The sequence below is a fragment of the Camellia sinensis genome, chromosome 12 (assembly GCF_055761805.1).
Source record: "Camellia sinensis isolate YWXY chromosome 12, ASM5576180v1, whole genome shotgun sequence".
NCBI classification, from domain to species: Eukaryota; Viridiplantae; Streptophyta; class Magnoliopsida; order Ericales; family Theaceae; genus Camellia; species Camellia sinensis.
In genome coordinates, this window is record NC_138972.1 from 45,334,446 (window position 1) to 45,353,777 (window position 19,332).

General features: G+C 33.7%; 1 protein-coding gene and 1 long non-coding RNA gene across 3 annotated transcripts; one reads left to right on the forward strand and one right to left on the reverse strand.

Moving 5' to 3' along the window:
* The first annotated feature begins 1,225 nt into the window (after positions 1-1,225).
* Positions 1,226-4,685, forward strand: LOC114256950 (uncharacterized). Of its 2 annotated transcripts, XR_003627379.2 has the most exons (5): positions 1,226-1,483; positions 2,715-2,857; positions 3,557-3,705; positions 3,853-3,940; positions 4,476-4,685. It is a non-coding gene; the product is annotated as an uncharacterized LOC114256950 (long non-coding RNA). The 2 variants fall into 2 exon arrangements; XR_014346259.1 differs by lacking the exons at positions 1,226-1,483; positions 2,715-2,857 and having other exon boundaries at positions 3,546-3,705.
* Positions 4,686-5,996: 1,311 nt separating this feature from the next.
* On the reverse strand, positions 5,997-14,345 carry GLDH (L-galactono-1,4-lactone dehydrogenase). The gene is made up of 7 exons (XM_028196642.2): positions 13,509-14,345; positions 11,826-12,076; positions 10,748-10,933; positions 9,846-10,266; positions 7,987-8,127; positions 6,678-6,852; positions 5,997-6,323 (listed from the first exon to the last, which is right to left on the reverse strand). Exons 1-6 carry the CDS (start codon positions 14,175-14,177, stop codon positions 6,694-6,696), a joined length of 1,827 nt encoding a protein of 608 aa, XP_028052443.2. The 5' UTR covers positions 14,178-14,345; the 3' UTR covers positions 5,997-6,323; positions 6,678-6,693.
* Positions 14,346-19,332: the final 4,987 nt, after the last annotated feature.

Here is a 19,332-nt window from a genome sequence, read left to right on the forward strand (position 1 = left end):
AGAGAAGTTAAGGTTTTAGAGAGAGGAGCTCTCAAATGGCTTTTTCAGAAAAGTAAGAGAGAGAAAGAATGAGAAAAAGTGATTTAAAACTGCCCCACAGCCAACTGATATACGACATTCCCGCTCGAGTGGAAAACACAACGCTCGAGCGTCAAGAACAAAAACTAGGTACGCTCGAGCGCAAAATGGCCCGCTCGAGCGCCAAGACACAAGAATAAAGTAAATCCGCTCGAGCGCCAAAGTACCCGCTCGAGCGCCACCGCTCAAGCGTAAAGAAACCCGCTCGAGCGTAAAAATCACACCTGCAGAAGTTTTGCAGGGACACGAAAAATTGGGAGTGTGCAATATCCGCTCGAGCGCAACAAGACCCGCTCGAGCGGAACGACCAAAAACCTGGCAACAAGATTTCAGACCAAGGTTCAACCCACCTGTTCGAAACAAGCCCAACACATCCTATAACTCACACAAACGGAATTTAAGGATGACAATAAGATAGATACAACTACCAACTTCACGGAACCGAGTCCGGAATACAACAGAACAGTAAAGGGACAACCGGGATCGCTAAGTTATGTGGATCGAAGAGTCATCAGTGAGGTTTTCATACCATTCTTGGTGTTCGGGTTTCTTCGGGACCCCGAGGTGTTGGACCGAGATGTATCCCCAGATAAATCTAAGCTTGGGTTAGCATTGTGTTTCTTTTATAGATTAGGTGGCCTTTTTAGTTTTGGCTTTTTTCAAATTTCAGGGACGAAATTTCCTAAGGTGGGGAGGTTGTAGCACTTGTGTCCTTTAAACTATTGGAGAGTGTATTTAATTCTTTTACTTTCATTTTGGGAGTCTTTGGAGTTGTTGTATTTTGGTTTTGGAGGAGTATAATTCAATTTAGACTTGTTGGAATTATTCTTTCGCACTTGTTTTCGTTGAAAAGTTCTTTGGGAACATGAAAAATTTGTTCTGGTGTCGACACTAGTCTTCTTGGCGGTCGACACCACCTTGTTGCTTTACTCTTAGAGCCTCTACTGGTTTTTGGGATCGACACCCTAAGTTCCTAGGGTCGACCCTTGTCTGCTGCACACTTTAGTGTCTTGATGGTCAACCCCTACAAGTTATTTTCAAAAATTGTGGTTCTGTTTGGGCACAATTTTGGGGGGTTTTAACTTATTCTTTTCTTTGATTTTACGACTATTATTCTACCACTACAGACCCCAAACACACTTTCCTCATTCACTTTTTCTTTTTCTCTCTCTCTTTCTTCCCTCTTTAAACCGTGAATCTCTCTCTCTCTCTCTCTCTCTCTCTCTCTCTCTTAGAAACTCAACTTTTCTTACATAGATCTCTAGATCTACTTGGTTAGAGACATCTTTTCACCTTGGTCCTTTGAGAAAAGTTGTAGATCTCATCAATGGCTTTCTTTTGATCCAAGAGTTTTGTGGTTTCATTGACTTTGAGTTTTTCAGAGTTCTCGTATTCGCTTCAAGAGGTAAGATCTATTTTCTAAACTCAATATGATTTTGGTAGCATATTTGTGGCGTATTTTGTTATTTATATTTGGTAGTCATTTGGTATGATTTTTACTCTAGTTATTTGTTATTACAAAAGATCTATGGATTTGGGTGTTTTAGATTAAACTTAGGGTTTGGGTTTGAAATGTAAAAGAGAGTTTTTTATTAAATGAGTTCTTGAACAAGGTTATGATTTTGTATTGATGGTTGAGATATGTTGACATCGTGGCTTTCCTTCACTCAAAAGTGATTTTGGAAGAAAACGAGGTTTTGTTCTAAAAACATGGGTTTTGGTTTGTGTTGGAAAAAAATGGAAAAATGATGTTGTAGGATTTTGAAAATGGTTGTTGTTACTCTTTTGGAAAATATATCTATATTGATATCTTTTTATTATTACATTAGAGACAACTATTTTGGCTATCGGTGGAGGATAGCATTGCCGTGTATTAGAAATTGCATATGGATTAGGCAATTTGAAATTATTTATATCATGGAGCATGTAAAGGTTTTTTTTTTTTCTTTTTTTTTTTAAATTTAAAACCATATGTTTGGAAACAAATTTTGGAAATTCTCGTATTTTGTTTTGGAACATTTGCATTGTTTTGGAAAACAACATTTTGGATCACACGTGTTGTGCTATTGGAAAAAGGTAAATAAAGTGGTAAAGCTTCGAGAGGATGTTAAAGCATAATTAAGTCGGCATGTGTGTCCATGGTGAAAGACCTAAACCCGCGTAGTAGGTGTCAAGCCTTCCGGTTAGCACCGGTAAAAATGACCTTGTGACTTGTATAGTTACTCATATGAGCACTAACCCTGATTTGCTCATTTTATTTACTATCATGTTGGTTTGGAACAGGATGTTTGGAAAATGGTTTTAACAACATATTTATTATTGTCTAGCGATGTATTCATTTGATTTAGCAATGTATTTGCTGGTTGGTATTAAGATACCTGAATCGGTTTTTATAAAGGGATTTTATATCAAACAGATGATTTGAACTTGGAAAAAATGTTTTGATTAAACGTAAGGTTTTGGTAATTGAAAAGAAAGGATTTTGTTGAGAAATCAAATAGATTTGAAAATACATTTGAGCATATTGTATATATGTATTGCATCATAATCATTTATGTTGGTGAAGCATGTTTAGTTTTTGAAATATTCTCTACTGGGCTTTATGCTCACCCTACGTGGCTAAAAATATTTTTCAGGTGTACATGTGTGGATATGGACTGAAACGTGAAGCTGTGTTCGGAACCGTGTAGGATGGTTCTGTTGTTTGTAGGCTAAGGGCCATTTATGTTATTTATTGGTCATGTGACATTCTTGTAAAGGTTACACCCTTGCGTATAATGTAAGTCTCAGAGCGTTTAATTTGATTTATAACATCTGTGCATATTTTAGTTATAGAACATCCATTCGGCTTAGATGTTGTATCTAGTAATATATAAAAAATCAGATAAACACATGTATTGTGTGACTAAATTATATTCATTTGCATAAGAGTTGTTATCTACTGTTCATCGTTGGGTGATTTATTCACGTGAGGCGGACCATGTAAATACGAGGTGTGACATTTACAATTACAGAAGAGTGGTGAGAACTCTGGTGATTTGATTTAGCTTTAATTAATCAGTCTCAGAATAATCTTCCGATAACATATATTATGATTTAACTTAATTAATCAATCTTGGAATCGTAGTATGAACGCATATACTGTCATTTGAAGGATTGTCAATGTTGTGTTCTTTACATTTTAATCTATGACATTCAGGGTATTAAAACAGTATGTAGATGTTCTTTGAATAAAGTTGGAATAGCTTTCTAATTATTCTCTCATCCTGTGCTTTCATTTCATGGTTATTTTGGAGCCCTTTATTCTCTCCTCTGCCACCACTGCCACCAGAAAAGAATCCAGTTCCAAAGCAATGTGGAAAAATAGAAAATTGACACCCCTCTTTTATGATCATTTTTGTAACTTTTGGTAATCTTTTGAGGTGGCAAAATGCTCTTTGCATTCACACTAATATGCTTCTTCATCTTTTGCATATAGCTTCCTGTCCTAGAGTGATCCAGGGGCTGCACACTTGCATATTTTAGTTATAGAACATCCAGAAACAGCAGATACATACAATCATAGTTGGTGCTGTTTCTGCTACAAAATGTCCAAGCCAAAGGAACAAGAGAACCAACCCCCTCAAGGTCCCTCTCTCTCTCTCTCTCTCTCTCTCTCTCTCTCTCTCTCTCTCTCTCTCACACACACACACACATAATGCATAGACACACAAGCACATGGTTATATTCTTTACATCAAAGAGATGAACTGACCTTAAAAAAATTTTATTCAAGGATACCCAACTGAAAATCCTCCAACGGAGAAGAAGAAGTGCCGTCCGTATAGGAAGAAGAAAGGAGACAGGAGCTTCATCGAGGGTTGGTAAGCCTTCTTGTATCAATCTTCACAATCAAAAGTTTTGCATAGAATCTAAAAATCAATACAAAAACAGTTCAACTAGACTAGTAAACTTGGATGGAACTTTACTTTCGAGAACTCTTAAATTTAGCAACTTAAAAGTGATATACTTATCCTGTGTTTGGTTGAGGGATTTGGGAAGGGATTTGGAAAGGGAAAGAGAAAATGTGTGTGAAACTATGTGAAATATAAGCATGATTTATTCACATTTCACCTACTTTTTCCATTTCCCTTTCCAAATCCCTTCCCAAATCTCCCAACCAAACACAGCATTAAAGTGCTCAAATAGCATGTCTTCACCCCTCAATTTTACCTGAAGTATATATACTACCAGAAAGCTATTGGAGACTAGTCTGCCCAAAACCATTTACACAAGAACAGCAGACTTATCCATCACCTTCATCAAAACCGCTAATCGGGTTTTTTTTTTTTTTTTTTTTCTCTTCTCTCCTTGTTTTTCATACTTCCAAGTTTTCATTTAATATCATTTATTGTGCAGCCTCTTTGCTCTATGTTGCTGTTGGCTCTGTGAGACTTGCTTCTGAAAGATGACTATGAATGCGCCACTTCTGCATAAGATCAGATCACTATGCTATCATTGTTATGGGTATTGATCTTTTATTCTGGAATTGTGTAACTCGGTTGTGAAGTGGATCTTATGTGTGAACCACTAGAGAGCTAATAAAAACGTTATTTTCGATCTCTTTAATCGATCCTTTTTTATTGTGATTCACCAAACTAAACTGTTTGAAGTATATGCAGAAATAAGAAGAATTTAGGACAATCCTGAAGAAGATAGCATTTACAGCTTAAAACTAAATCGTGGTTAGCCTAATAAATAGCATTTAAGATAACATCCAATTGAAGAATGGGTTTTAATCATATATAGGCTTTATTCCACATATATTAATAGTTCATCTTGTTTTTAAATCCAACTAGTCCAATTAGCCGTGGTGCACACGCAATGTGTATATAACTCAAAAAAAAATTATAATATAAGAATAATGGTTTCTCTTTAATTATTCAATTCAAATAATATTGTGATAAAGATCATAAAAAAATTAAATAATTATTTTTAATTTTAATATCTTTTGGTATTCTCTTTATTATCTATAAATTTTTTTATTTGTTTAACCAAATTTAAAATTATATTCGTTCATAATTTTTTTGGTATCCTATCTATTTTTTTTTTAATTTAATATTTTTTAAAATCTTAATAATCTACAAATAATAAAATACTAATCAATAAATATAAAAAATAAACAAATAAATTAAACCTTATCAGCTATAACAAATAAATTTAAAATTTTGATTTATCTTCAATTATATTTTTAAGTTTCATTTTTTTAATTTATTTTCTTTTTTAGGAACAATCCAAATAATTTTGTTATAATGATAATGAAAAAAATTAAATATTTATTTTTAATTTTAAAATATTTTGGTGCCCTTATTATCTATAATTTTATTTGCTTAACCAAATTTAAAATTATATTCGTACATAATTTCTCAAGATATCCTATATCTTTCTTTCTTTTTTTTAATTTAAATATTTTTTGAAATCTTTTTATTATCTACACATAAACTGCTAATCAATAAATATAAACAAATAAATTGAGCCTTATCAACTATAACAAACAGATTTAAATTTTTCTATTACTCATAAATAATCTTATAGATATCCTATCTTTTCTGTTATTAATTTTAAAATGGGTGAAAAGAAAAAGTAATTAACCCTAGGTTAGAAAAAATTTTAAAAATACAAATAAAATAGCTTAAATCAAATTACATTAATCCACCAGCTGAAAACAAATAAATAAATAATTTAGAAAAGGAGAATTGATTCATCACAATTGATATATCATAATAAATAAATAAAATTAAAACAAATTAAACTAAAAATAATAAAATATATATATATATATATATAACAAATTGCAATTCAAATACTTGGAAATCCAGCATTAGAATATCTATTAATATGAAAAGATCAAAGATAGAATAGGAAGAAGAAGCAATAACCTTTGCCACCTGAAGCTCCAATAGCAATGCATTCACCATGTTTGAAAAGCTTATTGTCTACAATTACACTATAAATCTCATCCTCAAACACGGCGTAAAAACATTTCTAGCAAATCTTTACAAACAGAAATTTCACTCACACATAACAGATTCCACCAATACACAAAATAAGAAGTTTGTGAAACAGTAAAAGGAAAATGAACCTGTAAGTTTGAGTTTCAAAATTCGAAACTGGGCGTTTAATTTGCTTCCTCAAAAAAATCAATGCTTGAATTTATTTATTTTTTAGATGCTCTAACAACCAAGAATGTCAAGACCCATTTGTTTCCTGAACAATCACCACAGACTAAAATCAGGAAAAATAAAAAATAAAAATCCATACCAAGATGAGAAAATCAACACAAAATTGATTCTAAATAAACAAAAGCCATAGAAAAGAGTTTACAACTCGTTTTCAGGATTTCTTCTCATCTAAACCCACATATACTCAAGTAACCAACTTAAACAATGAAATCAGAAATAGATTTTCCTATCAATATAACGTACAGTCAAAAGACAAAACCCTTATATGGCCAAAGATACACTCCTTGAAGCAAATTTAATAGAAGGGCAAGATCATTACAAGTTTAAATTAGATAAAGAAGAAATATTACATTTATAAATACTAATAAAAAGAACTAACCAAACAGCAATGATTTTCAAATTATATCCGACTGTGGGAACAGCTTCTCCAGCATGTTATTGGAAAGGATATGATTAGGGTCCAATTCCCTTCGTGCTTTATTATATGCATCCACTGGAAAACGCTTCCTCAACCTTGCTTGCAGAGTTGCAAGCTCATCCTTGTCCTTTGGAACCTGCACAAAATATACGCACTAGTAAATGATATGCAGAAAAATTCTATTTTATAGCTAGATCTATACAGAGACCAATTCTACGTATCATCCCCAATACATCTTGCATGCATATAGTATCATCTTTAGCTCAAACGTCCAGATACAGATCCTTAACCGACAAAAAATCAGCTTCATTATTTTTTGATCCTTGCAGCTAGATATAATTCAGGATGCATGTTTATAGAGTTTGTTTACTTTTGAATTAATTTCAACCACTTTAAAATGAAAATGTCCACAAATATACTGGAATTTTAGCATTGAGTTTGGTCAGAATGTAGAAACTCTGCATAATCAAAATGAATTCAACCCAGAATGTAAACCTTAGGACCTCTTTAATTTTCAAAAATTGAAGGAAATGACAGGTAGTGGACATGTTTGGTTGTCTTCTGTTTTCTGTTTTCGTTTTGTGGAAAACATAGAAAACTTGTTTGGTGAACTGTTTCCAAAAATTTGTTTCTGGAAATTATCTGAAAATAAATCACTTTTGAGGAAACAATATGAAAACAATTGACCAAATAGGTAAAGTTCTTACTTTCTTAAAGCTGAGGCCGTCAAGCAGAAGGTCGGAAAATTGAAGGAAATAACAATTACAAAGTTTTGATTTCCTTAAAGCTCAGGCTGTAAAGCAATATTAAGAACACAGTCCAAGCCCAGCAGCAGCCACTTTGTGCAAATAATGTAAAAATTTCGGTCTATATCCAGTTTTAGCAAGACGGTCATTATGCAATAGCAAAGTTTTTATGCAAATACATGGGATGATTTTGATAAATGGATGTTACCGGAGTACTTCGTGAGAAACATCTTCAGAAATTTTCTATCATTTGACCACATCCTTTTCTTCTCATCAATTTCTTCTGGTTGTGTTTGGATCTTGCATTAGTGGGAGGGAAAGGAGACAGAAAAGAGAAAAATCAAGCTTCTATTTCATTTTTCTTTTCCCTTCTCTATTCTTGTCCCTCCACAAATCCAAGATCCAATCTCAGCCTTAAAAATTTTCTATTTTTCTTATTTTTTGGAAAGTAAATAAAGACTCTTAATTTCTAAGTCAGGAAAAGTGGATTCCAAGGAACAGAATATCCGGGATTCAATTAGTACCTCAATCTTAGCCCAATGTTCATAAGCAGAATAACGATCCCATAACTGTGATTGGCTCAAATGCCTGTAGTGGAAGAACTCATCTGTTATTTCTTTCCTCTGACGAGCATCCATTGTGGGAAGATACATAATTATACCAACCTGTAACACGGAATTGACAGTAGATGAGAATACGAAGTGCCAAATCAAACAATCACATACTTGATGAAAGCTCCTCTTAAATTCTGCAACGCAACCAAAATGCGCAAATTGCAATAATCTTATATTTCCATGAACTGATAGAATCAGGATCATTACTCTGATGAAAAGAGCAAACCAACAAGTCACAGACTTGATGAAAGTTTGATCATAGTTTTGGGTTCTGATGGCTTCCATAGTTGGCATGGCTCCAAGTTAAGACTCGAATATTTTATTTATTTATTTATTTATTGGGCAGTTTAATCACCTGTTGCCAACCAGTGAGACGGAAACAAAGCAGGAAATCAATTTCCACTAAACACAACTAACAAAGCCCTTTTATGCATCTATCTGTTCAAAAGATCAGTTGGCACGGATACACCTACTAGGGACACATCCACCTGACTCAATACTCCTCGGACACATGTTCAATTGTGTTCTATTATTCTTTTTAATTTATTTTATTCTGAACAAGTTTCAGAAGTGGGAAATATTCATTTTGAAAAAACAAGTGAGAGGCCAAGATTAAAAATTAAAAATAAAAAAAATGAACCATACATAAGGAAGGCATGGAAACCAAATGCATACATAAACATGGCCAAGTGACTTAATTTTTTAATCATTTTTATATTTAAAACCCTAAATGTTTTACTACTTTTAATTTGTCCACAAATAAATTGTAAAAGTATGACACTAGGGTTTATGATTCCCACTTATTTTCTAACATACAGTATAAACATAAAAAAATGAATCATTTGTTATTATTTTCATATGTTAAAAATGAATAATTTCTTTGTATCTTTGGCCCCGTTTGATAGAGCTGTGGGAAAATGATTATAGCTTATAAACTGTGAACATAAGCTGATTTTTGACTTATAAATTAAGTTTCTCCTCCCCCACTCAAAGAATAAGTTGATTTTTGACTTACAAAAAGCTATAAGCTGTATTGTTAAGCTGAACCAAACACATCAAAATAGTTTAAATTAAGTTAAAAGCTGAAATAAGCTGGAAATAAACCCTACCAAACAAGGCCTTTGTGCGTGTGTGTGTGTGTGTGTTTATCCATCATCGTATCCCCACCGAAAGACATCTTAATTTTTTAGAAATTACCATATAAGCATAACCATATTGTGTCATAAGTGTGTCTATCGCCCATATCATGCCTGTTACTAACTCAAGTATCAGCGATGATGCTTTCTTTGCATGCTTATACGCAGAAATGACCAAGTGTACACCAATTCAATTTAAAAATGCAAAGCCTTAAAAAAATTGAAAAGCTATAGATGAATAGCTTGAGACAACCTCAAAAATGAGCTAGAAGAAAAAAGTAAAATTTGATTAAAATAAATAATCCGTAACTCACTATTGAAAATATTTGGAAACATAACAGCTAAACTATCCTCTACCGTTTACAAATGACAAATTACCATTTGTGACAGATTCAAATCAGCTTTGTAAAAAGCCTCTAAAGTCCTACCAAGATTTATTTTCAGGCAGTACAAATTTTATAATGGTGGTACTTAAAATGTCTCAAGATAAAAACTGAAATCAAAATTTAAAAAAATACATCCAGAAGATTTAAAAGTTTGCATGCTAGCATAGCACAAGAAAAATTGATGCTTCAAATTAAAATGGCCCACTGACAATAAATCAAAGCAAAGAAACAGTTGTGATGGAATTACCCATGAGAAAATATCATCATCTGCTGTACTTGAAGCCGGGCTCATGAGGCTCTTGCTGCGTGCCGTCCATCGCTGTTCTATAGGAGCCGGTGCGGGTATCGCTTCCTTGTCTATAAGTTGCATCAGCTCTTCTATATATTCAAGATCTTTCATGCTGGGCTTTGATAAGGTTCCAGCAGGAAAACAGGTCTCTGATACCCACTGTTGGCCGCCACAATCAAAGCCCAGAATTTCATCACTCCAGCCTACTCTGTATCCCTCTGACTTCCTCCAGAACTCTGCCTCAGCTTGATTGACCTTTATGATATGGTTTTTGTTGAGAGGATCAAGGGCAAGTAGTTTATCTCTTAGCTCTGTAAATGAAAGCTCATTTATGTCTTGCTCATTGTTGTCCACAGATTCGGTTGTTGTCACTGCACGTCTGCAAATAGCTATTAAAGCAGGTCATTAACCCAAATAAACAGCAATTTAGAATTACATGGAACACTGATAAGAAATGAAAACAATAAATAAATGTGAGATGAAACAGAAAAAGAAAATTTCCACAAACATTGAGGTCATTGCTCTTAACTAGGGAATAAATGATCAATAGCCATTAAAAGAAGCTTTAAAAAAAATTAAAAAAAAAAAAAAAAGCAAAGTGAAAGTAGAAAAACAATGTGGGGAAATTCAGAAGGCAAGTAAATTAAAATTCATGCGAACGACATAAACAATTTTTTTATTCGTGAGATAAAGGCAAAAGCAAATGGAAAACAGACGAAGCATGGCATTGAACTGTGCAGCCTTCAGTATAACCAGAAGAATTACCATAATCAGTTTTCTCACATTTTGTCTCAATTCTGACAAGGAAATACTAACTGCTAGCAATATAAAGTCGCAGCAAAATTAGACAAGTGCTTTACCTGTACTTCTTAAGAGACTCTTGGTAGAGGTCACGAACATTCTGCATAGCTTCATCATGACTATATTTTGGTTTAAACTTGGGCGGACCTTTCCATTTGGAAACAGGGTTGCATCTCACAACCACAACAGTGTCAGTATATGGTATATAAAGATACTTGACATGCTTGTTCTCAGATAGAAACTTCCTGCAAAAAGAAAGAGAGAGGACTTGTGATAGTCTGAGAAAATGAATTATCCCATGAGGCTGCATAATAAAATTAAAAAATTGTGATATTACACATGCATCCATGCAACACACCCATCCAAGGACACGGTGTTGTTCATCATAGGAAAATACTTAATCAATAACAAAGGAATTTCGTCGTACAGCTACTTAATCTTAATAGTACAACCACTGTTGTAATACTAAACTACCAAGGAAACCTTGAATTACCTTCGTTTGAATAAATGCTGCCTTTTTTAGTTTACATCCTTAACAAAGTAAACCAAGCTTAACAAGACATGACATGTTCTTCGTTGATATTTATTGAGGAGTTTGACAGAGTTTAGCTGACCCGAGAAATTTTGTAAGCCTTCATAAAACAAAAGATCCTCAAACAGAAAATAAGAAACTGAGGTCAGTATTGCATCAGTTGGAACATTCCCCAGCCAGGCAAGGACAGTCCTCTGCTGCCAAGCCCTTTTCTTATATTTTAATGACAAAGGGAGGCCCCAAATGCTTTCAACAAAGAATCATTTAAAGAAATGAATGCATCTTGCATTTATGCCTAACCCAAGATGGGTTTTAAACAACAAACTACAAATATAATACATACATGAAGACCCATAAGATACAGCACATCTAGGATATTGTAAGGAAAATCAAAAATTAAGATAGAAGAAGTTAATAATGACTGAGCACATGATTCGTTATCTATCTCCAGCATTTAATCCAAATGCCCTAGTATCCAGTGAAGCATGATGATCAAATCATCCTAATTTCCCATTAGCTAGATCCCTAAGGAGGAAGTCATTCACTGCAAAATCATCATTATATACTTGCAAACTTTGGTTGGGCAGAAAAAAGAAAATAATTACTTGTGATTTTTCTTTATCTCTTCCGTATTTGAGACAAATGTATGCTCCACGAGCTCTTGTCTCTCAACACATTGAAGAGTTACTTCTGCAACTACGCCAAGGGCCCCAAGTCCACAGCGAGCAAGATAGAATAGTTCTGGATCTTTCTCTTTTGAAACCTCAATTGTCCCCTTGGCAGGAGTAACCAGTTTCATGCTGACAACCTGCTCATCAATAGGAGGCAATCTAGCACCAGTGCCATGTGCACCAACCTGAAGATGGATAGTGCAAAAAGAAACTAAGTTGTTGACGCTGCAACAAATAAGCATATGGAATAAATCACAACATATGGCCTAAAGGTGTTATGCGCATGTAATATACTTCCTTTCTTCAAACACCCAACCACGCCCAAGGAGGCACAACCCACGCATATATAGTGCATTCCAAAAAACTCCACAACTAAGTGAGAACTCTTACAAAAACATCCAGACTTGTCAATTTCAAAAATCTGATATCCCATAGTATAGGTGATTCTAGTTATATGATGAGCTGCACTCACTAGTTCCATAAGAATCGTAAGGTGTCAAATTTTTGGCTTACCAAACAATTCAAATCATTATTATTTTATTAAAGATCCATGGACTTGAGGAGACTAAAAAAGCCACTCTCATTAAGTATTCAGATAGGCTCACATATCTCTTTCACCACTTTGCTCTATATTAGAGCCATTATTTATGCAAAATCATACCACCATATTTATTCTCACTACCCAATGCATATGTTAGCTTGTTCACTTCGTAATCGATTTATTGTGATCGTGATCATCAACCTGGACATACTGATTATTTCTACAAAGAAAGGCACAATTTAAGTATCATGTTCTCCATATTCAACTCCAGACATCTAATATTACAAGATGTCTCATGTAAACCTGCAAAAAATTAACAATACAACAATGGAAAATAAGCACTTGTTAATTATGTCAAAGCGAACGCCTAACTCCATTAAAGCAATCATATGTATATATTTATATATGGACCAGGTGAGCATATTGTGTCCAGGCCTAGAAACAAACACCAATATACACACAATCAAAGACAACGAGATTTGCGTGGTTCGGCAATGCGCCTACTTCCACAGGCAGTAGATTTCTCTATAATTAGAGGGAAATTACAATGCTCTCAAAGTTTTTCACTCAACTCACCTCACTCTCTTACTTACAAACACACTCTGATTCGTCCACACTTTTGCACACTAAACCAACCCATGCACTCCCTATTTATACACGAGATGGGAGAGCCAAAGTCAGCTCATCCACCGACGAGAAACAAGAACATTACCTACAGCCACTCTACAACAATCTAGCTTGGCTGAAAATCGCACTGCAAAATCAATAGCTCACTTTCGTATCCTTTCTTTTTCTTCATGTGCCGCTACATTTCACTTTCATGGCTTTCATGAATCAGAGCCAACAAACAACATAGCATCATTGAAGACTATAGAACTGAAATATGACTGATTGAGTGTACTCTCTTCAATTGGATTAGTCCAAAAAAATACCCACCAATCTGAACGATACAAAATCATTACATGTACTTATACATAGATTAAAATTAACACCTATCAAGCAACAAAATTTACAATGAATCAGATAAATACACATATAACCCAATTATTTAATTTAATTGTCAAAAAAAAAAAAACCTGAACAATGCCGCCAATCTGCTGTTCCCTAATGGAAGCGAAATTCTGCAAAGTGAGTCCATAATCTTTGATCCCATCAACAAGCTGCTGAACACGAATCCCCGCCTCAACCCTAACCGTCTTCTTGTCCTTATCCACCTCCAAAACCCTATCCAACAGAGCCAAATTGACCATCCCAAGCCTCGTCAACCCAATTCCATTGGGCGAAAGACCCGACCCGACGGGCCTGATCTTCTGCTTCTGGACATTGGCATCTCTTACAATGGTTTCCAATTCCTGAATGGACTCGGGTTGAAGGAAGACCCGAGTTTGGACCTCGTGAGTACCGCTCCAGTTGGATACGGTGTGGAGATCATCTGGAAGAGGGGCGTAGCGGAAGAGCTGGGCCTTCTTGTGCTTGGCATTTTCAGGGAAAGGGAAGGAGTAGTAGGTGGCGATTCCGCAGCCGACGAGGAGGGCGAAGTAGCCTACGTACTTGCGGAACTCGGCTTCGGAGGATGATGAAGAAGTTGAGGAGCAAAATGGGCGAGTGAGGTTTGGGTTTTGGGTGGAGGATAGGGTTTTGAGGGGCTGAGAAAGTGGGTGGTGATGGTGATGGTGATGGTGATGGCGATGGTGGTGGTGGAGGGCTTGGTAGAGGGATCGCCTGATATTGAGAGCTCGGAACATTTGGCTTCACTCTGTGCGTAACTGAGAGACAGTAGTGTTGCTATATATGTATAGAGAGAGAGAGAGAGAGAGAGAGACTGCTACGGTGTATGCCTGGGCTCGGGCTCGTCTGCGGAGGGCCTTGCTTGCTCTCCCGTTTTTTGTCTGGCGGGGCCGAGTCAACTACCAGACTGATAAGCAGGGCCTTATTATTATTTTTTTTTTTTTTTTTTTTTTTAATAAATTATAAACACATTATAAATTATTTTTTGTGATTTTAAAAATTATATTATACCTTTAAAGTTTCTAATTTCATAATAAATAGGTCATTTTATTAACAAATCATCAAGTTAATTAACAATTTTTTATAATGTTAAAATTTTATTTCAATTAATAATTTAGATAATTGTATTATTGTATAGGTGAACAGATAGAAATTTCACTTTTTTAATTAATTCTATTAAATAAAAAATTCTGACAGGGGAGTATTTTTAATTTTTCAAATCATAGGGAGCAATTCGTATTTTAAGCAAATCTTATAGGGTGTGTTTGTAATTTATTCATTTTTTTTAAGAATTAATGATAAATATATTATGTATTGAATGAATAATTTTTATTTCAAAATGATATAAAATATTACAAAAATTTATATCATTAAATAAAATAGATGTAAATTATTAATAATGGTAGAGTAATTAAATCACTATAGGTCAAGTAAATTCCAATTGGCAACTATTAACCTACCAATTATTTGCATTATACTCCACCTCAATAATCTAATACAAAAAAATAAAAATAAAAATAAGAGTAAATTAAAAATACACCTCATAAGGTTTAATTAAAATACGAATCACCCCTTATGGCTTTAGAAATTACATTCTATGCCTTGAGATTTCTAATTTCGTAACAAATTACCCCTTTTATTAATAAATCATGAAGTCAATTAACAGTTTTTAATAATATTAGAAATATGTTTCGATTAATAATTTAGGCCATTTTATTATTGTATTAGAGAGCAATTATGAATTTCATTTTTTTAGTTAATTCTGTTGAATAAAAAATTTCTAATAATGGGATATTTGTAATTTTTGAAACCTGGGGGGCAATCTATAATTTAAACAAACCTCAGGAGATGTATTTGTAATTTACCCAAAAAATAATAATATTAACGAAATGAAATAGTGAAAAACAAATTATTGATCAATCATCGGAGGAGACAGACAATTCACTCGCGTTGCCCAAGGATATGTCATCCAAATTGTTTTGAATTTTTTCTTTTTCACTAGAATTTTGTCATAATGTTAACGCATATATATGATCTCTAGATATCATCAGTGTTTCAACTATTTTGAGCGAAAACATATTGCGGTAATCATTTAGCACCCATTTGCTTGCACCAAAAACTGTTTCCGAAGCAACTATAGAAATAGAAACAGTTAGTATATTACAGGCTATTAGTGAAATCACAGGCCACATAGTTTCATTTTGTTTTCCATCAATCCAAAATGTGAAAATCATCGAAATCATCCACTAATGGACTTTCCAAATAATGTTGTAGTTCAAAACTACTTACGCTTGTATGTTGAAATATTATTCTACTTTTTATTGCTGAAAAAATACTTAATCTCCCGCCTCGAGATGAGGCTACTGGTGTAATGTGTGTATGTATATTTGTAGATGCAGCTGTAGCTGCAGCTGCCTTTATTCTTTAAATAATGTCTTGCATGTTTGCAAAATATGGGTAAATTATTTTTGATCAACGAAAATACGTTTTAAAAATTCTTATAAACCAATTTATTTACACTTAGGATCAATTATTATGGCTAAACTTAAAAGAAGAGGCAATGGATCAAAATATTATCAAAATTTTCTTTCATTGAAGTAATAATGGTTATATAATATTCATGACCCATATATTTTACGAAAACTTTAATTATATCTGTTAACATATGTAAAATAAATGGTGAAGTAGGAATATATATATATATATATATATATATATAAATAATTTTGTTACAACAACAAAAAAAAATTAAAAAAAAAAATCTTTATACAAGTTAGAGCATCTCCAATGGTTTGCCATTGGAGCTGCCATTGCTATATATAGGAGCTGCCATTGCTATATATAGCAGCTGCCATTGCTATATATAGCAGCTGCCATTGAATTTTGATGCTCCAATGGCAAAGCATAGCAGCTGCCAAATTTGAGAAATGCCAAAGCTTGTGTCAAATTTGACACAAGCTTTGGCAGCTGCCATTCATGCCAACTCAGCCAAAACCAATGGTTTTCCTCCCTCCCTCCTTCCTTCCCTCCCGCCCTCCCTCCCTTCATGCCATCTCAGCCAATTCATCAAACAGATTCACAGAAAAAAATTATTATCTGTTTGTCAATTTGATTCATCAAACAGATTCACAGAAAAAAAACAAATCCAAAAAAATTACAGATTCACAGATTCATCAAACAGATTCAAACAAATCCAAATCCAAAAAAATTACAGATTCATCAAACAGATTCACAGAAAAAAAAACTGATTAATTCACAAAAAATTGAATTGATGAATTAAAAAACCAATCAATCTGTTTGAGAAGATCGGGGTAGAGATAAATGAAATGAAAACAAAAATTAAAAAATAATCAACCAGGGCGTAAACTGATTAATTCACAAAAATTAAAAAACCAGTCAAAAATTAAAAAAAAAAAAACTGATTAATTCACAAAAATTAAAAAACTGATGGAATGAAATGAAGACCTTTGAGAAGATCAGGGTAGAGATAAGGGGCGTAATGGATCAACCAGGGCTTGAGATCAGTGGAGAGAGATTAGTGGAGAATCTGTTTCACTACTCTACTAGAAAGATCATCAGTGGAGAATCTGTTTCACTACTCTGCTGGAAAGATCGGGCTTGAGAATTAGTGGAGAGATCAATGGCGTAATGGATTAACCAGGGCTTGAGATCAGGGCTTGAGATCAGTGAAGACCTCTGTTGGAACTCGCACTACTCTGCTAGAAATCAGGACTGAACTTGAAATCGGGACCGAGATCAATGGAGAAAGATCGGCTTGGTTTGGGTTTGATTTGGAAGATTTGAGGAAAGGAGATGAGAAAAGATGAGAGAAAGAAGAAGATCGGTGAGGGCAATGAAGGAAGGGAGAGAGAGAGAGAGAGAGAGAGAGAGAGAGAGAGAGAGAGAGAGCTTGGTGTATAGATAGATAGATCCGACTCAAACAGGAGGGTATATACATAGATAGATAATGCACGGATTGTTCTAGATAGATGGATGGATGAGCCGTTGGATCATATAATCCAACGGTGCTATTTTGTGAAAGGAATGCACATGGGTTTGAGCAACGGCTCTTTTTCATCCTTTTTCAAACAACAGATATAAATTAACAGGCATTTTTTTCCAAACGGTCATATTCTGTATTTCTATAAATAAAAACTCTTCATTTCAATTTCATTTCACACCAAACATTTTAAATTTCATTTTTCTTTTCTCTTCTCTTTATCTGAATTTTATTTCACACCAAACTTCACAAATTATTTTGCTCTTTGTTTTTTCACACAATCACTATGTAAGGTTCATCAAAAATGAAGAGAGGAAAATCATTTACCACTCAAGAAAATGTGGCATTTTGTAGAGCTTGGTGTCGCATTACTAAAGACCCAATTATTGGGAATTCACAATCTCATTCTCATTTTTGGGGAAGAATTTTTGAAAATTATTGTTCATTGCAGAATGATCGCTCAAGAACACAAGTGTCTATCTCATCTCGACGGGGTGTAATCATGAAATGTTGTTACAAATTTCGTGGGTGTCTAGCGCAAGTCGAAAATCTATATCCAAGTGGGGCGTCACAAGTTGATATAGTAAGATTTCATTTCCATTTATTATGTTAGTTTTTTTATTTGTCTTACATAAAAATTAGCTGATTAATTAATTTAATATTTTATTGATATAGATGCTTCAAGCAAAACTGTTGTACCATCAAGATGAAAACAAACATTTTCTTTTTGAACATTGTTGGCCAATCTTGCAAAACAATATCAGGTGGCAAGATGTAACTCCTACGAACACGGTGAAGTCAAGAATGCATTCACCGTTTTTCCCTAATTCAACCCCTGATTCCCCTATGGATAACTGCATTTCTCTTGAAGATGACACCAGTCCAAGTGTTGGTAGCAATCCAACTGTCGGTGAGGGCAGTGTCTCTGCAAGGGGTAAAAGGCCGATGGGTAGGAAATCTGCAAAAGAATTATTTTGGAAAAATCAAGTCGCTCAAGCTGAAGTTCAAAAAATGGGCACACAATTGGACACATTTAACCAATACCTTGCTGAGAAGGAAAAGAAAAAAGAAGAAAGAGAAGAAAAAAGGATTCAAGAACTGCAGGAGATGAAAGAACTTGAGATGAAAAAACATGAGTTTGAGATCAGAAAACAAGAACATGAGATGAAAAATGAAGAACATATGATAATGACTACGGATATTTCTCATTTGGACCCTCAGATGAAAGTGTATTACACAATGCGAAAAAATGAGATTTTCGCCAAGTGGTCCTCAAATGTGAGCAGCCCAAATTTTTATTTCCCCTACCTCCTGATGAATAATTATAAGATAAATGCTAAGTCTTTATTTTTTGTAATATAATTTATTTTTTGATGTAATTTTTAATCTTTATTTGCAATGTAATTTTTATTTTGTAATGAAATTTCATGTTTTTTTTTTTGAGTATTTTATACTTCACAATGTAATATTATTTTTTCAATGTATAATGTCCACTAATTTGTATTATAATTTAATATTTTCAATAAAGTATAATGCAAAAAAATAAATATATTTTTTCAAATGAAGGCAATAAAAAGAGAAAATATTTTAGCTGATATTAAATGAAGATAATTTTATTATAATATAAATATATAAATTTTTTCAATTTTTCCAATTTTTCATTTTTTTATATTTTTTTATATTTGTCTAGTTGAGAAAAATATAAATATATAATTTTTTTAACAAACAGGTAAAAAAATGTCACAAAAGACAAAAAATAAACAAAAATAAAATCACAAAAAACCTATATCCAAACAACACCTACAACCTTGGAGGGAAAGTTGGTTGAAATTTACCAAAGATAGCAAATGACCATTGGAGCACCATTGCTATAATTTGGCAAAATAACACTA

What these genes read in the sequence shown, in the direction of transcription:
- GLDH (XM_028196642.2), bottom strand. Translation starts at nt 14,177, where the DNA reads ATGTTCCGAGCTCTCAATATCAGGCGATCCCTCTACCAAGCCCTCCAC. An exon ending in GAGTCTCTTAAGAAGTACAG is followed by an intron (nt 10,267 to 10,747) that starts GTAAAGCACTTG and finishes AGCTATTTGCAG; the next exon opens with ACGTGCAGTGACAACAACCG. An exon ending in AACATTGGGCTAAGATTGAG is followed by an intron (nt 6,853 to 7,986) that starts GTACTAATTGAA and finishes TATTTTGTGCAG; the next exon opens with GTTCCAAAGGACAAGGATGA.